General features: G+C 65.5%; 1 protein-coding gene across 1 annotated transcript in view; it reads right to left on the bottom strand.

The window, feature by feature from the left end:
* Window positions 1-7706: 7706 nt before the first annotated feature.
* The window catches only part of DNAJB6 (DnaJ heat shock protein family (Hsp40) member B6), a 35586-nt gene continuing 24273 nt past the window's right edge, over window positions 7707-19019 (bottom strand). Inside the window, exons 9-10 of the mRNA XM_055146439.1 lie at window positions 10114-10290; window positions 7707-8239 (exon numbers count right to left, since the gene is read on the bottom strand). Of these exons, the coding sequence (XP_055002414.1) occupies window positions 8157-8239; window positions 10114-10290 (260 nt within the window). The 3' untranslated portion in view covers window positions 7707-8156. The remainder of the gene's footprint in view (window positions 8240-10113; window positions 10291-19019) is intronic.

The following is a 19019-nucleotide window of genomic DNA, read 5'->3' as shown; positions in this document are numbered from 1 at the left end:
AAGGGCCAGTTGACAATTAGATAGGTGGGCCTGGCTGGGGAAGGACTGGAATTTCAATGGCTGGGCGGCACCGGCCCATTGTCCGTGGCTTCAGCTGCAAATGGGCGCGGGTCCTATTAGCGCGTCCTCCGTGACGTCTCGCTGGCTTGGATGCACAGCCAGCAAATATTAAAATTAATTAGGCTGTTATTTTAATGCAAGGGGATGGCAGCCCGTCTCGGAGAATCCCAGTGGCACACGCACACACGCACAGATGCACACATGCGTACAAAGGCCTGAACACTGCACACGCCTGCACACATGCACAGATGCTGTGCACATGTCTGCGTGCACGTGTGCATACGTGTGCGTTGCACTGGTACATGTGTGTTCACAATGCACGTGCAAGGACAACTGCCTGAAAGTGTTCACACACGTGCACGCATGCTGCAGATATGTACAGGTATGCTTCCACGCTGTGTACACGTGTGCATGAATGCACACACGCTTTCTGCTGCACTCTGTAACTATGTGTGAACGTGTGTATACCGTGTGCACGTGTGGAGGGATGCATGCAGATGCATGCAGATACACGTGTGCACAGGTGCACACACAGGCACACCCTGAGTGAGGGAGCCTTTCTGATGACCCTGGTGGGCAGAGAGAACCGAGCTTGTCCTGCCTCCGGGTGTGGGGCTGGGGGCCCAGCAGGAGGGGCCCGGGCGGGCTTCCCTGCGTCAGGTGTCCCCAAGGTCCTGGCCCCACTCTCAGGGCTGCAGTGCTGGGCAGGGGGGAGCCTGGGCCACGGTGGTGCCTGACTCACTCCCTCCGGCCTCAGCTGGGTTGTCTCCCCCCTGGTGCCACGCGGCAGCCCTGGGCACGGGTGTCCACCCTACACGTGTGCCCTCTGCTGCCCGCCCCATCCAGGGGGCGGCCAGGGTGACTCCTGTCCCTCAAGGGCCTGCAGAGCCTGGAGCGGAGGCGGGGGGTGCCCGCCAGGGTGGGGGTTCAGGCCCGGGGGGGGGAGGCCCCAGCCCGCACCGCCGAGTCTACGCCCCTTTGTCCTGCCTGCCCGACAGTGCAGGGGTGGGGGCACCCCAGGGGGGAGACTGGGGGCATGGTCGGTCGGGGTGGGCGCGCAGACGGGCAGCCACGGGCAGCAGCCCCAGCTCAGACACACGGCCGAGGTGCCGCAGGGGCGGGGGCAGCGGGGGAGGGAAGGGGAGTAAGGGGCCGCGGGGTCAGCTGGGCGTGTGGGAACAGAGGGGCATGCGGGGGGGGGCACGAGGCAGACGGGCCCGAGGGGTGGGTGTCTCGGGGGTGCAACATGGGATGGTTTTGGCCACACACGGTGACAGTCCAGCGGGGAGTGACCGGGGTCTGCAGTAGGGGCCACTGGACTCGCCAGGCAGGAGGCGAGACTGAGGGAAATGGCAGAAGGGAGGGTCCTGCTGGGCCCTGAGCAGGAGTGACGAGCCAGGACGGCCCCAGGACGGGCCCGAGGACGGCCCCAGGACGGCCCCAGGATGGCCCCAGGACGGCCTGGCACAGGCACTGGGAGTACTCGCCCCTCAGCTCCTCAGCCCTCCCCGTCCCCTGCTCACTCTGGGTGCTCAGTCACCAGGAGCGGGTTGCCCGGGGCCAGCTCCCTCTCAGTGCTCGCCTGAGGGCATGTTGGCAGCGGCTGAGACCCTCAGGGCGGAGACCAAGCGGGGAGACCCACCAGGCCTGTGAGGGGGGGCCCGGGGGCGGCCACAGGCAGAGCTCGGCCTCCACTGCCTGCCTGCGGCTCTGGGGACTGAGGGGAACTGGCCCAGCATCTGCCTGGGAGGAAATGCACATGCAAACACACGTGTGCACACGTACAGACTCCTACATGTGTGACAGCCAAACACACATGCACTCCGACACGTGTGCAAACAGCCACACATGCACATTCAAACAATATGCACACAAATAGACATAACACGCACTCCTACACATGCACACACATGCACACACATGCCCACGTGGGCACACTCAAACATGGGTGCACATTCAGACACACTCATATGTCCATACACACACTTTACACACCCATATGCACACAAACAGATGCACATACGTGCACTCCTACACATGTGTACACACACATGCCCCCATGTGGATACACCTGAACACAGCCACACGTGCACATTTATACACACCCATGTGAATCAAACAGCCACTCACATATACATACATGCACTCCTACACACATGCATGCCATCCTACCCACATGGACACAAACGGCCAGCACTCGTACACGCATGCACATTCATACACATGTGAACACAGCCACACACGTGCTCAGGCATACATGCACTCACACCCATGTGCACACACTCTGACACGCGTGGACAGAGGAGGCTGGCGTTGGGTCCTTCTCGTGAGCAGCCCCTGTCAGCATTTCCTGCCAGCTGGATTCCCGAGCCACTGCGTGTCCACGGCCGCCCACGGCCCACCCAGCGGCCAGGCCCGGGCCTGCTCTGGGCCGGTGCACCGGCGCCCAGCGGCTGCTCCCCTGCCCGGGTGACCCTGAGCCAGCGGAGCCAGCAGCCCCGCCCCGCGGCCTGAGTCCCGCATCAATAGGCGCCCTGCGGTGGTGTGACAAACGCAATCGTCACCTCAGCTGCTTCTGCGCGTCTGGGCTGCCCTGTGAAATGAGGCCCAGAGCAGGCCTGCGGGGACGGGCAGTGACAGGCCTCGCCGCGGGGCGCCCCTGCACCCGTCTGGAGAGACTCGTCCACTCTGCCCCGGGCAGCGGGGCCTGTGGGCGCAGGCAGGGCCGCCCGGTGTGGGGAGACCCGGGACACAGGCCTCACGGACACGCGGAGTCCAGCAGGGGCAGGGGCTGGGCCGGCCCTCCCGGCCCGGGAAAGCACCGGACTCTCCAGAACGCGCTTCCTGTGTTCCTCCCGCCTTTGTCTCTGATCACACGCGGGAAAGCAGGCCCTTCGGGTCAGGGGGTTCGGCGAAAACCCTACAGGCCCTTCCAGAACAAATAGCAGACAGTGACCTCTGGCCCTCTCTTTGCATAAGAATTAACCGCCCGCCTGGCCGGGGTGGTGAGTGCCAGCTCCTGATTCCCTCCCCAAGAAGCAGGAGAGGGAGCCCGGAGCTCATCTGCATCACAGATCAGGCCTCCTCATCTGCATCACAGATCAGGCCTCCGGGAGGGAACTGAGCATCCATAATTCATCACATGTTTCCTGCAGACACGTCAGCTCAGCCCTGGAAACGCAGCGCCCACGGGAGGCCCGCTGCGGGCCCCGCGGCTGCGTGCTTCATGTGAACGGGCAGGGCCCTCGCAGCCTCGAGCGTGAGCCCGAGCCCGGCGGGACCCAGCTCCATGGCCACAGCGGGCGGGACCCGGGACAGGCACCCCGGTCAGGGCCCAGGGTCAGTCCTCGCTCTGGGAGGGCTAAAGGGAGCACCCACTGTGTGCTCGCCTGTGTGCTCGTGTCCGTCCGTGTGTGCCCATGTGTCCGTCTGTGTGCCCGCCAGTGTGTGCCCGTGTGTGCCCACCTGTGTGTGCCCGCCTGTATGTGCCCACCTGTGTGTGCCCGTGTGTCCGTCCGTGTGTGCCCATGTGTCTGTCCGTGTGTGCCCGCCAGTGTGTGCCCGTCTGTGTGCCCGCCTGTGTGTGCCCGTGTGTCCGTCTGTGTGTGCCCGCCTGTGTGTGCCCGCCCGTGCCCGTGTGCACCTGCCTGTCCTGTGTGCCACCCTCTCGCAGTGTCCTGCCAGCCTGCACTGTGCCCGCCCCGGCCCCCGTCCTCCCAGTGCCCCCACTGGACTCCGGGCCCTGGGGGTCGGCAGGCACTCGCCCTGCTGCGTTGTGGGCGGAGGGTCCGGCTCCACGCAGGCCCACGAGGATGCCAGGCACCCGCTGTCTTTGCGGAGAGCGGAGGCGGCCGGGGGCTTGGGGGCAAGCTCGAGCGAGGGCTGGAGTCTCTGCCGTGGGACCCCCACGGTGATCAGGAGGGCGGGGGGTGTCCGAGGTGCCGGCCACCTGCAGCTCAGGGCTCGGGACTCCCGTGTCGGTCACTGCACGACCCCTGCGTCCCTTCACCCCTGCGTCCCTCCCGACGGGGCCCCTCCCCGCGGCTCCTGGCATCTGCACTGGCCCTCAGAGCCCGACGCCCAGTGCTCCGCCCAGCACAGGCGGGCCCTGGGCTGTGACGCCCCTCTGGGAGCCTCCGTCCATCGTGCTGTGTGTGACAGCCGGCCTGCTCCTAACGGGCATGCGCTGGCCCCCGCTGACCGCCAGTGGGCTGCAGACACCGGCACGAGGGGGAGGAGACCCCTCCCAGGGCCACTGCCCCCGCCTTCCTGCTCCTGCAGGACCCTGTGCAGGGTGCAGGCCCCGGGGCACACGGCCGGAGGAGTGGCCGCAGGAAAGGGCAGGGCAGCAGCCCCCCAGCGCCTCGCCCAGGAAGTGGCCGGCCAGGCCCGCGCCCAGGGACCCTCAGCACAGCCGTCTCCCCCAGCCCGGCTGCCGGGGGGCGGTGGGCAGGGCGCTGGCCGCGCACAGCCGCCAAGGCCCAGCCCTGGCTCCCCCTGAGCACCCCAGGGTGTCCCCAAAACACAACAAAGAGAAAACCACGAAAAGTCACACCCAAGGGCCCTGACACGGACCCCGAGCAGCACCCGGGTGCCCCTAGAGGAGCAGGCGCTGTGGGGGACCAGGGCCACAGACCCAGACGTCCCACACCACAGGCCACAGCCAGTGGCACGGACGTGTGCGCCCCACGGCTCCCCTGCGGGCACAGCTCTCCACGGCTGCTCCTGGGCTCACACACACGCAGCAGCCTCACGCCTCGGGGGGGTGTGCACAGGGACACACACGCTCCCACACGTGCACCACACACAAGCTCACCCATGCCACTCGCATGCACTCACACAGGCACGTGTGTACACACAAGTGCAGGTATGTGGGGTGCATACATGATAAACGTATCTGCATTGTCTGCACACACGTGCACATGTATGCATTCAGGCATTCCATGTATCATGCACATGTTTAGGCTATGCATGTCTATACATCCACATGTGCCTTATGCCCATGCACATACATGTCCAGGCACACACGTGCACACTCACGAACGTGTGGGTTATACCCATGCAAGTACCGTCACATGTGCCTCCACATGCATGCAGACATCGTGCAGACACAGGTGTGTGCAGATCATGCACAGTGCATGTGCTTGAACAGTGCACATGTGTGCACCCATGCACGCTCTTTATGCATTTAAGTGCTCAATGCATACACATGCAAAAGCAGGTTCTCTCTCCCCACTGACTGGAACCTGAGGCGACTGTTTTCCAAGGGGGAGACTGCAGGGGGAGGGCGGGGAGGGCAGCAGTGTGGCCCCGCAGTGCCCCACGATGTCCCTGTGGCTTTGCTGCCTTCACCCGTCGTCCACGTCCACGGGGGGCTTCCCGAGGCCCCAGGGGCCCCCGTGAGGGAGGGCGCAGGGCCACGGTGCGGGGTGAGAGGGTTGCCCAGGGCTGCAGCGGCCTTGGTGGGGAGGGGGCTGCCCCCCACACCCCAGAGCGAGGCCCGAAGCCGCTGTGGGGGCCCCCAGCCCCCGAGCTGGCCGCCCTGGCCCTGCCCTGCTAGGGGCTGCCCCGGTCTCGCTCAGACAAGGGGAGGGGAGGGGGCTGCTCGCGGGCACACGAGGGCCCCCGGGACCCCCCACCCGGCCTCGGGCTTCCAGACACTGCCGCGCCAGGCCAGCGGGGGACCCTCGGGCTCCGCGGCTGAGTGAGCGGCCCTGCAGGGCGGCAGGCTCTGGGGGACTGAGGGCCCTCGGCAAGCCCACCCCTGCACCCCGAGAAACCTCGGCCTAGAGGAGGCCCGGGGGAGGCTGGAGTAGGGGCAGGCCCCCACCCCCCTCAGACCACCCCAGGCCCGGGAATGGGCTGTAGACAGGGGTGAGGCCACAGGCCTCTGCCGCTGGGTGGTCGCCCGTCCCCGGGCTGCCCAGGGCCCGGGAGGCTGGAGACAGGCCGAGGACGCCCGCACTCCTCTAGCCCCTGAGCCCCGGCCCCGGCCCTGGGTCACATGTGGTGTGTGCTGGCAGAGGCCTATGTCATGAAACACGCGTGGTGGGTCATGTGTGCACTGGCTCATACGCTTCCTTGCGGAATGTGTAATACAGGGAACAGTCGTGTTCCAGCTCACACGTGAATCATTCACCTACCTGTATGTGACATCTGCACCAGTCTCACTCAAGGGTGCATGGGTCATATGTGTGAATCATGTGTGCTGACTCATACGTGGACCTGTGTGCTGGCTCATGTGCACATGGGTCACGTGTGTCAGCTCTCACACAGCTCATGTGGACAGTGTGTGGTGTGTGCATGTGTGGAGTGTGCGGTGTGCGTGTTGTGTGTGGTGTAGCTCTGAACAGGGCCTGCCCTGATCATGCTGACAGATGCCACCTGCCACCAGCCCCGCCACGTGGGGAACCCGGCGCTAGTGAGGGGTCCCTCCACCCACCCGCCCTCCACACAGGCCCGCACACGCCCCTCCACACGGGACCACACTCGCTGTGCCCTCACTTTCCTTTCCGGGGACCCCAGGGCCGCGCTGCTCCGCTGAGCCTCAGCCCTGGTCGGGCCGGGCCGGGGACAGCGACACCAGGACTGCCCGGAGGTGCCCAGAGGTGCCCGGAGGTGCCCGCTCTCGCCGCCCAGCCCCTCCCGAGAAGTGGCCGGCAGGAGACAAGCCGCCTTCCCGCCCACTCCCCCAGGGGGCACCCGCCCGGGCTCAGCCGGCCTGTGGGCGCATCACCCGCGTGGCCATGCTGAGGGTGGGCCTTGCCGCCACCCTGCGCGGTCTGCCGGGCTCCTTTTCTTTTGTGGAGGCGCCCCCCTGTGGCCAGGCGCGACATTGCACCCGGCTGCCTCCGGGAAGAGCCGCAGGGCTGGGCAGAGCCGGGCTGGACCTGGGAGCGGTGGACAACGTCCCGTGGCCGGACAAACCCACACGCTGCACTGCCCACATGACCCGGAGCCCAAGAGCCCCGGACAGGCCTGTGGGCCGTGAAGGTGCTGGACTCTGGACTCGGCGCCCCCTGCTCACACCCGGCCCCGGGACGGCACGGCGAGGGCCCCACCCGGAGCTGGGAATCAGGGGCCAAAGGGGGGGCAGAGGGGAGGGGACCGTCCACCCGGAGGGCTCTGGAGGAAGGTGGCACGGGAAGGCCACATGGGGAAGGTCACGCACGTGGGAAGGTCACACATGGGCCGGCCGCACCTAGGAAGGTCACGGGGGAAAGGGCGCAGGTTGGCAGGCAGGGAGGGCGGGGCCACCAGGTGGTTCTGCGCCGGGCAGCGGGTTCGTGGGTCCAGCCCACAGGGCGGGGGCGGGCTCGGCTCCCCGGTCACAGCTCAGGGCCCCCAGCAGGAGGGCGGGCAGACGCCCCGGGAGGGCAGTGGGCCCATCTGTGCCCAGTGGCCACACACTGGGCTCCTGCAAACACTGTCCAAGGCTACGGGGCACCAGCGCCCAGGCTGGCACCACACCGGGGAGCGGCGGGCGCGGGGAGCAGGAGCTCGGACCCCACCCACGGGGCCAGGGGCACTGCGAAGGGGCTGGGCGGTCTGGGCTCAGTCGGTGCCCCCTCCCCGGCGCCTGGACACAGCGGGCAGCAGCCCCAGGAGGCCCCCGTGCCCCCAGACCCGCATGAGAGCCGGGCAGACACTGGTGAAGCCGCTTTTATTCGCAGGGCTCCACTGAGGCACGTGGGGCCCCGGCACTCGGACCCCGCCCCCTCCGGACAGCGGGAGGGGTCCCCGCAGGGGCAGCGGGCGTGGGCAGGGCTCCTGCAGGGGGACAAAGCAAGACATCATGCAAGGGATCCCAGGAAGCTGGGGGCCGGCCCAGGGCAGCCGAGTCCAAGGGCGGTGCCGGGCCCCACCCCACGGCACGGGCGGCCCCGACTGCACCGGGCGGGCACAGACCCGAGGAGCGACCCCGTCACCCGCCCGCCCCTCTCGCGGCCCCACGCCCGGGACAGAAGGCCGGAGGCTGGAGAGGAGGCCACGGGGTTTAGTGCGGGAGGGACGGCAGTTGGGGTGGCCCTGCCCAGGCGCCCGGCGACCACACGCCTGCAGGGCCGGGGCCGGGCGCAGGGCGCGGGCGTGCCGGGCTAGTGAGCCCCCTTGGTCGGCTTCTTCTTCTTGGACTCATCCTTCAGCTTCGGCTTCTTCCTCTTGCTGCCTTCTTTGAACCCTACGGAGACACTCGGGGTCACTGTCAGCCCCCCCGGGGGGCACCGCGGGGTGCCGGACTCCCCCAGGAGTGGGGGAGACACGGGGGTCACTGTCAGCCCCCCCCCCGGGGGCACCTGGGTACACGCGGCGAGTCTGGGCAAGGAGCTTCTGCCGGGACAGGAAGTGACCTCTGCACGCCCCTCACCCCTGCAGTGGCCGCACACTGACCGGAACCCGTCCCTGAGACCAGGCCCTGCACGCCTCCACACACGCACACGTATGAGCAAGGGTCCCCACACGGGCCAGGGTCTCTGCAGGCATGCCCCCGTGTACACGCTCACACGCTCACACACACAGGCCAGGACTCCTGGGAGGAGCCTGACAGGCCGAGTCCCCACCTCTGTGGGGCCGTCAGGCATATGGTCATGAGACGCCCGGGCAGTGAGGCCAGGGCCCGGGGGAAAGCAGAGCAGGAGGGGAGAGAACGAGCACCCTCCGGGGCCCACACGGGGCAGACGGGGGCAGTACTGCGGCTTCACTGTAACGGGTTCAGGGTGGGCTGCGGGGGGCGGAGGGGGCAGGCCAAGGGGCCCTGGGCCCCCAGCAGTGCAGCTCCCGTGCCGAGTGGCAGGCAGTGAGTGAGTGAATGAATGAATGAATGAATGAGTGAATGAATGAATGAAGGGCAGGCCTCAGAGGCCCACGGGGTGAACCGTGCTCAGCAGACAGCGGACAGCCGGCCTCGCTCAGTGCCGGCCGCGGCAGCCGTGCCCCACCGTGACCCCCACGCCCCCAAGACCCACACGCCTGAGTCGCCGTCACAGACCGGGGCAGCGCGACCCTCAGCCAGCTGGGCCTGCAGCGAGGCCGGGGCCAGTGCTCGGCTCGGGTTCCAGACCCTGCCAGGTCACTCTGCTGCCACCAGCGGGAGGCGCCATCTTGAGGTGGGGGCGCTGGGGGTCGGGACTCAGGGGTCAAGGGCCAGGCGTTGGGCTCAGGGGTTTCGGGGGTTGGTCAGGGGCTCAGGGTTCGGGGGCTCGGGGTTGCTTAGGGGTCGGGTAGGGGCTCTGGGGGCCAGGGGAAGTGGTCAGAAGTGCTAGGGGTCAAGGGTCAGGGTTCCTTGGGGGTTGGGGGTCAGGGGGTCGGGGTCGAGAGGCTCGGGGGTCGGGATTCGGGGCTCAGGGTTGGGGGCTCAGGGTCAGGGGTTTCGGGGGTCAGGGCCCTCAGCCGGGCGTGTCTGCAGGGCAGGACTGCCCGGGGGTCTCACACTGGCCACCCTCACGGCCTCTCCGTTCCCGAGCACCCTCGGGAGCGCCAGGCCGGCAGACGGTCACAGACGACGGGCGAGATCAGGGGTGGTGGGACTCGGGCCGAGCTGCCCGCACGCGGGCCACAGGGCCTTTGGGCGGGCCAGCCGGCCACCCGCACTCGGCCCAGCGCTGCTCTCCCCCCGCCCCGGCACGGGACACGGCCGAGGAGGCCGCCTGAGCTCAGCCCGGACAGACACTCGGAGACACGGGAAGCCCGTTTAATGGCACGGAGCCCCCCGCCCCGCTCAGATGAGCACACAGCAGGGCAGGAACCCCACCTTGTGCCGCTGTTGGCCCGCCTCTCGGGGGGGCTTTGCCTCAGTTTCCCTGCACGCACTAGCTAAGGGGGCGGTGGGCTTCTGCCTGTGGGAGATTGTGCGGAGAGTCTCACCAAGGGTGGGCTTTGCCTCAGTTTCCCTGCGTGCGCCAGCCGAGGGCACGGTGGGCTTCCGGCCGCGGGAGGCCTCCCCTTGGGTGGGCTCTGCCTCAGTTTCCCTGCGTGCGCCAGCCGAGGGCACGGTGGGCTTCTGGCTGCGGGAGGCCTCCCCTTGGGTGGGCTGTGCCTCAGTTTCCCTGTGCGCACCTGCTGGGAGCACCAAGGGGTCCCAGGCACCGGGTGCACGGGGTCGGCCTGGCTCCTCGTGGTCCTCCCAGGCGGGCAGCTGCCCGGCCCTGGGCTTCTGCGTCCGAGCGGGGCCGGGAAGCATGTTCTGGCCTCGTCGCCGGCACTCCTCAGCCAGGGCCTCCTGGTCCACCACACCTGCAAGCAGACGGGACAGTGAGGACAGGCAGGGCCCCGGGCACAGGTGCTGACCGAGACGGCCCTCGGACCACCCCCCGGCCTGGCACCCTGGCCCCGGGGCTGTCCCGGGCGGCCGCTGTGCTGCTCAGGGCTGGACTCAGCGGTCAGGCGCGAGGGGACACGGGGGAGGGGGGGAGCCTCCAGGGGAAACAGGGCGAGGGCGCACAGGGGACAGAGGGCGGCTGCGGGCACCGGCTGGTGCAGGAGGAGGCCAGGCTGACGGGTGTGGCCTCCTCCCCCCGCCCCCTCCAGGAAGCACCGGAGCGGCCAGTCGGGTGTTTCCCAGACGCCCACCCTGTCCCGCCCAGGCCCAGCCCCGGGAGCCTCCGCTGTGGACCCGGCCTGTGGCCAGCGGTCTGGGAGGCCATGCGGGCGGGCGGAAGGGCGGCCCCGCACCTGCCCCGGTGAAGTAGGGGTCCCCACGGACACTCAGGAAAGGTTGCAGGGATGGATGCGGGTCCAGCCCCTCCGCCGTCCCGAGGGCAGTGGGCACACACCCACCTTCAGGACCGCCGGCCGCAGCCCCCCACGATGTGTCAGGGCCAAGGACAAGGGCGGCCGGGCTGCAACAGAGGCAGGACACACCCTCCTGACCAGCACTGCCCAGCGGGCGGCACGGCAGGACCACGTGGCCCGGTCCCTGCTCTGGTTCCGAGGACACAGACGAGGTCAAAGGCCACAGGACCCACCCACCCACTCGACATCCCAACAGGTGCGCAGCCGCCAGGCCCGAGTGGGCTGCCAGGCCCTCCCGCCTCCTGGCCTGGGCGCTGGTCCCGGCCGCACGCTGTCCTCTGTCTACCCCCTCGTGACTCGCCCGCTTCTCTCTGGACAGGCTCCTTCACCCACGCGCCTGCACAGCTTCTTAAAATGTGCTTTGAAACAAATCTGACTCTTACCAGCAAGCGTGTGGCCCGCGTGCCGCCTTTCTGTACCCGTACACCCTCGCTCGTACACGACCCTCCAGGTAAGAGCTCGCCGGCGGGAGACGTGGCAAACCCCAGCCCCAAGGCGCGCGGCTAAGTCAGACCCGAGCGCGGCCCACGAGGGAAGGTCGACAGCCACAGGCGGCTGCCCGCTCGCTCGCTCCTGTGCTCTGATGTGGCCAGCGTCCACCCTGACAGTCCACCTCTGTTCCAGGGGATGCAGCGGGTAGGGCATCTGCCTCGCACGCAGCTGACCCGGGTTCGATCCCTGGCATCCCCTACGGTTCTCCAAGCCCACGGGAGTGACTCCTGAGCACCGCTGGGTGTGTCCCCAAAACAAAAACAAACACAAGCTGCTGTGGCCAGAGACGCTAGTGCCCCAGCAAACAGCCTGGCAGCAGGTTAGGTCAGAGCCAGAGACAGCGCGGCCGCCAGGCCCAGCACTCAGGAGGAAGCTATGAGAAGAATGTTCCGGCAGCTCTTCCCGGCCCTGTGACGTCCAGTGCTCCAGAGCTCCCCAAATGGAGGTGACGGGAGCCTGGCTGATACTTCAGACAAAAGCTCATCACGGGCTGAATCCCGACCATGAGCAACCTCGTAACTGTGCAATTTTCCTGTGATTCAATTAGAAAAAAATTTTTTAAAAAACAACCTAATCACTTCCTCTAAACACGCAGCACCCGGGAAGCCTCGTCCGCGCGGCCTTTTCCCTCCTTTCTCCTTTGGTCGCACTCAGATCGTGAAACCACGGATGCAACCTGAGGTTCCGCAGGCCCCCAGGGCGTGTGGCAGGACAGAAGGCCCAGTGTCTCGCCTGCTTCGCTCGGGCTGTTCTCGAGGGACCCCGCTGACCTGCACTCAGGGAGCGGGGCGGGGAGCCCAGGGGCCGGGGGTGCGTGGGCAAGCAGGCGGCACAAGGAGGCTGGGGCGGGCGGGAAGCGAAGCCCGGGGCGTCTCCCAGACTGACTCACCCGCCCAGCAGCCCTGACGTAACGAGGTGGTGGGGCGCAGGAGCCGGGCCGGCCAGGGAGGAGCCCCGGAGCCCGCCCTGCTGCCTCGCCCCTGCCTGGCCTGTGCACGTGGGGTCCTGGGGCAGCTGGTGGGCGTGGGGGGGCACTGGCGCAGGGGCCGAGGGCCCAGGGCGGGCACTGTCTGGGGAGGCGGGAGAGAGGACGGGGCGTGGGACCCGGGGGCCACTCCTCACCCTCCCGTTTGGGCCTCACAGTCACACCACGTCATTGAACCCAGCACAACACCAGGGAAGGGACTCGAGCCGCTTCTCCAAGTTCTCCAGATGGCTTTCTTTTTTTTTTTTTTTTTTTTTTTTGCTTTTTGGGTCACACCTGGCGATGCACAGGGGTTACTCCTAGCTCTGCACTCAGGAATTACCCCTGGTTGTACCCAGGGGATCATATGGGATGCTGGGATTTGAACCCGGGTCGGCCACGTGCAAGGCAAACGCCCTCCCCGCTGTGCTATCACTCCAGACCCTCTCCAGATGACTTTCGAACGCTGCTGCGCGTCCGGACACTTGAAATAAGCCTGTTTCGGGCCGAGCTGTCCATGCGCCAAGGAATGCCCCAGCCCCACACTCAGGACGGCCGGGTGCACAGGGAAGGCAGCCGCCAAAGCCAGGACTGCGCACTCAAGCCAGAGCAGAAGGGTGGGCAAGAGCCAGGTGTGGTGTGGACGGTCCGCTGGGTGTGGGCCACGGCTGCTGGGCACCGGGAGCAGAGAGCCCTGAGCCAGCTACAAACAGTCGCACCTCTGAGCAACCCCTGCTGCACGTCGCCCCTCTAAGGGCCAACTTCCGAACACCAACGGAAATGTGAAAGATACAAGATACCCTAAAAAATGGGGAGAAGAGGTGCCGGACACTCCCTCAGGGAAACGCAAGGGCCGAGAGCACATGAGAACATGCGTGTCCCTAACCACCAGGGAGGTGCAGATCACAGCAACACGGGGAGGCACCACCCCACACAGGGACCGGCACACAGCCGAAGGTGGGGAGGAAGGTCCCCACTCACATTGGCGGGCTGCCACCAGGTAGCCTTCCGGGAGGGAACGGACGCTCCTGAGGAATCTGGGACTGCCCCTCCTCCCGGGACGCACCCCAGGGCCCCAATCAAAACGCAGACTTGGTGTTTGCACCCCGTGTCCCTGTAGCACCATCCACGGCAGCCAGAATCGGGAACCAGCCCGAGTGTCCAAGCACAGACACAGCGGGACGGGCCCGGGCGGGGACAGTCGGCAGGCCCTGCTCCGCGGGGCAAAGCCGGCACCGACAGTGTCACACGCGGGGCGGACGGAAACACGGTCGGGGAACACGGAACACGGAACTGGCCTTCGCTGGGCCACGGGCCGCCTGAGGGGCTGGGGCCAGGCCAGGGCGGGGCAGCGGCTAAGGTGGAGGAGGGGGCTGACGGGGTCCCGAGTCATGCATGACCCCTACAGGAACAGGACCAACAGACAGACCTGGGGCCAGAGCGACAGGACAGCAGGGAGGGCGCCTGCCCTGCACTCAGCCAGCCCGGGTTCGGTAAGTCCCGAGTGCGGAGCCAGGAGAGGCCCCTGAGCATCGTGGGTGTGGCCCCACGCAGGAGTTCACTGGCATCGAAGCACCAGGTGGTCTGTAAGGGAAGAAGCCTAAGTTGAAAGAAACAAGACAGACGGTGGAGGGGAGAGGGCACTTTTTAAAGAAAAATACAAAATTAAAAAACTTGGAAATGTGAGGAGCAGGAGCAATAGCACAGCGGGGAGGGCGTTTGCCTTGCACGCGGCCGACCCGGGTTCAACCGCCAGCATCCCATATGGTCCCCTGAGCACTGCCAGGGGTAATTCCTGAGTGCAGAGCCAGAAGTGACCCCTGAGCATCGCCAGGTGTGACCCAAAAAGAAAAAAAAAATTGGAAATTTGAAAAAAAAACAAGATGGAAAATTGAAAAATACAATAAAAAATGTGAATTTTTGGAAAGTCGGGTTCCAAAGTAGCTTCAGTAATTTACACTGGTAGGAACCAGAAAAGAATGACGAAGGCGAAGGCGCACTTCTGAGGGACCCCTGAGCAGAGCCAGAGCACCCCACGCCCCAGAACACACACTGCAGGGCTGGAAACAGGACCTGAAGGAGCTGCCACGCCACGCCACATGACACGACTGCACACACCCAGGGCCCGGCGTGACCTGCGCCATGCAGCAGGGAGGCCGCCAACAACACAGCCAACCAGGGTTCGACTCCCAGACCCTGAGCCCACAAAAAAACAAGCAAAAACTGCAAACATTTTACAGGATCAGTCAACAGAAAGAGGAAACATCATTCACTGAGTCTTGGAAAACTGTTTCCACGAAACTGCAGCGCCCCTTGGTGGGGCTGGAGCGGTAGCACAGCGGGCAGGGCCTTTGCCTTTCACGCGGCCGACCCAGCTTCGATTCCCGGCATCCCAGAGGGTCCGAGCACCACCAGGAGTAATTCCTAAGTGCCGAGCCAGGAGTCACCCTGAGCATCGCCGGTGTGACCCAAACAGCAAAGGACACTCGGGTTAAAACTAAATAAAGCGCCACCTGGCAGTCTCTGCAGAGCGGCTACGTGGGAGGCCAGCAAAGCGAGAGGCAGGGAGGGACGCTGAGGCCACGGCTCCTGAGGGAGCATCCAGCCCCGGCCCTGCCGACCGGGGAGGCCCAGGCCACTGGTGACCGAGGACAGGCGGGGGCGACGGGCAGAGCAGGCGGAGACAGTCCAGCAGTGCAAGCGCCGCCTTGCTCCTGGCCAGCACTCCCGGGAGTGACGCTGAGCCACCAGGAGAACGGCCCCCACGCCCTCCCGCCAATGTGCCGGAGCACTGGAGAGCGAGCCAGTGCTGTGTGGGAGGGGAGGCGTCTGTCTCATGGCCACAGTCACGGGTGGCCCCACGGGGAAGAACATCCTTTCAAAAGAAGGGCCAGGGAGACGCTCAGGCGGCAGGTCTGCACCTAACCTGGCGCCACACCCGCCACCGGCCCCCGGAAGGCTTCCCTGGGGGGCCCCGCCACAGCGGTCACACAGGGGACACTTCCAGGAGTGGAGGGGGACAGGTGACGGTGGCGGCCCCACACAGCGCCGGGCGCCTTGGTGACAGAGACGGGACTCAGCGCCAAACAGTCCCGGCACTCTGCAGGGGGCAGCCGGGGAGGGCGCGGGGCCGAGTGTGCCCGCAGGCGGCACTGTGCAAACACCCTCCGCGTCCTGGAGACCAGGCACGGGGCAGCCGGGAGCAGGACATGGGCCCAGGCAGCCGGCCAGGCCGTGGGCAGGGCCTGCCCTCTAGGGGGATAGCCCACGCGTGGCCCCTTCCGTGTCGCACGCGGACGCCCACGGTGAGACACGCGGGGTGTGGGGTAGGGCCAGGAAATGGTCACTCTCCTCGTGACCAGCGCAGAGGCTCCGGCCGGGAGCCAGCCCACAGCAGCCGCCGGCACCTCGGGAAGCCGGGAGTGGGCCACCGCAAGGGTGCGAGGGCCGGCCCGGGCCTCCTGCGGAACGTCCCCATGGATGCCCGAGAGCCTGTGTGCATCGGGGACACGGCACCTGCCCGGGGAGGGGCGGGGAGGGCGCACGCAGCCCCAGGTCTATTTTAAGAGACAAACTAACCCTCTGGACAGAAAGGGCCAACTCAGAACACTCGGCAGCGTTTCCCAGGCTGACACGCGGCGTCTCTGGCGGTGCCGGGGATCGAATGCAAAGTCCAAGCTGGCCGAGGCCAGCGCCAAGCTCTGCTCCGGGTCAGACAGCGAAGAAACCTCACCGATGGGCGGAGCGACAGCACAGCGGGGAGGCCATCTGCCTGGCACGCGGCTGACCCAGGTTCGATTCCCTGCCTCCCATATGGTCCCCCGAGCACCCGAGTGCAGAGTCAGGTGTAAGCCCTGTGCATCGCCAGGTGTGACTCAGAAAGGAAAAACACTTCACAGACAGACAGAGGCAAGGCTGAGCTGCAGGGACAGTGCACCCAGCACGGCCAAGGGAGGAGCCGGCACACCGGCCCAGTCAGCCCTCGCGCCTGACCCCGGGAGGGGCCGCACAGCTGGGGGGTGTTGGGGACTGCTCAGGACCCTGAACAAAGGAGGACCCCGAAACCTTTACCCTGGACAAACCGGAAAATTCCATTACCAGCTTTGCATGACCTGAGGCACAGGTGCCCTTGTGACAAAGGAAATAGCCAAACTCAAGAGGTAAAAGTAGCCCAGGGCAGTTAACTAAGAGACCCCAAAAAGCCCGTAAAGTAGAGTGCCTTCCTCTACACTAAAAGCCTTGTGCATTCCTCCTGCCAGATGCTCCTGCCAGATAAACCCTTGCCTTCCCCTCCCCACTATTTCTCAACCTACTCTTGGAGAATGTTGTAAGCCCACCAAAGTACGCCCCGAACCTTTCCTTATTTGGTCTGAGAAGACACTTCCCTGATGATTGACAACTTATGTTGCTAAGAAAGGTATAAAGCCAGCATGGCTGTTAATAAAGTTGCCCTTGATCGGCATGTGTTGTCTTGGGCCCCCTGTTTATTATCCTCACTAGTTTTATTTCAGATCGGAACCCTCACAGAACCCACCCAATTAGGAGCGCTTTCCACTGTTGTCTCTCCGCGGGCCGGAGAGATCTCCGGGGGAACTCGCAGGCGGGGGAACCCCGGGAGTCGGCCAGAGCCCAGCCCCCTACCCCAAGGCCCGGCTGCTTCCCGGCTTAGCTGGGTACAGGACCCGCACTGCCAACCCCCCTCCTAAGTAACAAAATGAGTGAACTCTGCCCAGCAGACCGGAAGCCGGGCTCTGGCCTGACACAGACCCCAGGCCCTGCACGGCCACGCCGACTGCGTCACCAGGCACCCAGGACACAGAGGCTGTGCTGGAAACCTCTGGGCGGGCCAACAGGGCCTGGTCAGTCACGCGTGTGGCTCCCTTTCACCCGCGTGCCAAGAAACGCCAAACAGAACCAACTACGCCGTTTCCCCGACACATGCCGCACGGAAGGAGGGGCCAGCCGTGAAGGCGCAGCTCTGGGGGGATGGAGACACGAGCTCCACAGCCAGGCCCAGAGAGGGCAGGAGGGACCTGCTGGGGCCACCGGCACGAACCCGTTAATCAAACGTCTTTAAAATGGCACAAAGAACAGCCACCAAACCACCAAACCGTGCCAGTGAGACCACCTCAGGCTAAAAACTCCGTGGCCTTCTCAAAGTGGGGCGGGCACACGCCCCCCCTCCGGCATCTGAAGGGCCAGCCCCACAGGACCGACGGTCTGCACAGGAGGCCCCAAGCTCAGTGAGTGGAAACAGTAACAGAAGGCTCAAGCAGCGGCCCGGCTCGGACTCCAGATGGGACGAGGATCACAAAGTCTTGGCCATCTATTTCCTGTGACTCTGCTATGGGCCACGCAAGGGCTTGTGGGGTGGGAGGAAGGTGCAGTGTGGGACCAGCGCGGGAACAAGGGATGCCTCAAACCACCGCACTACCATCGACTCTGTACCTCGGCGTCAAGAATTATTTTTTGCTTTTTGGGTCACACCTGGCAATGCACAGGGGTTACTCCTGGCTCTGTACTCAGGAATCACCCCTGGCGGTGCTCAGGGGACCCTATGGGATGCTGGGAATCGAACCCAGGTCGGCCACGTGCAAGGCAAATGCCCTCCCCGCTGTGCTATTGCTCCAGCCCCTGAATTAGTTTTTAAAAGGCACAAAGAGGCTGGAGCAACAGCACAGCGGGGAGGGCATTTGCCTTGTACGCAACCAACCCGGGTTCGATCCCTAGCATCCCGTAAGGTCCCCTGAGAACAGCCAGGAGTAATTCCTGAGTGCAGAGCCAGGAGTGACCCCTGAGCATCGCCAGCTGTGACCCAAAAGGAAAAAAAACAAACAACCTTTAAATAAAAGGCACAAAGATGGGCCGGAGCGAGACAGCGCAGCTGTGAGGGCACTTACTTTGCGTATGGGCCTGAGTCCCCGCACCCCGTATCTGGGGTGGTCTCCTGAGCCGTGAGGAGTAAGCCTGAGCACCACTGTGTGCAGTCCAAACACAATTTTATGAGGCACATGGAGTGGGATGAACATATGAGAGCTGGCTTTGAATTAATGTTCTTGACCAAAAGCCTCGAGGAGTGGAGCTGGAGAGGCCCAGAGTGGCCCTCACACTCTGCAAGGCCCTGTCTGTCTCGGGCAAGGGCCCTGACCGGCCCTGTCTCAGGCAAAGGCCCTGCGGCTCAGAACCGGGTCTCCAGGCACCTCCACCCCAACACTTTCTCAGACACCGAGGCTGCCCTTGGAGTGTGTCCCGGGGAGCAGATGCGTCCGTGAGGAAGGCAGGTGTTCCATTACCTACCTGCTGCCCGACGGGGCCGGCCCTGTCTCAGTGACTCACCCGCCCACTGATGAGTAAAGGTGACCCAACAATCTCCAGTTGTTTTCTGGAGTTTCTCCTGGAAAACAGGACGCCCGTCTCTGCTCAGGCAGAGGTGCTGGGACAGGAGGAGCACAGTCAGCTTCGCAGGGACGTGCGCCGGCCTGCCTCAGTCGGGGCCCTCACCCAGGGCCCTCACCAGGGCCGGGTGCAGGCGGCCGCACCGACGCCGCCCCTGGGTTCTGACGGCCAGCACGTACACCTACACCGGCTGCAGGGCACCTTCTGCAGCTTCTGTCAGATTTTTAACACGCCCAGATTCCGGGCCAAGGGGCAGGAGGGCACGCGGGTGGCGTCAGGAAAGCCCTGGGTGGGTGGGTCGCCCCTCGACAACACCGTT

This window comes from Sorex araneus, chromosome 1 (assembly GCF_027595985.1).
Source record: "Sorex araneus isolate mSorAra2 chromosome 1, mSorAra2.pri, whole genome shotgun sequence".
Lineage (NCBI taxonomy): Eukaryota > Metazoa > Chordata > Mammalia > Eulipotyphla > Soricidae > Sorex > Sorex araneus.
The sequence above is the reverse complement of the archived record's forward strand: the minus strand, read 5'-3'. Positions and strand labels throughout refer to the sequence as shown.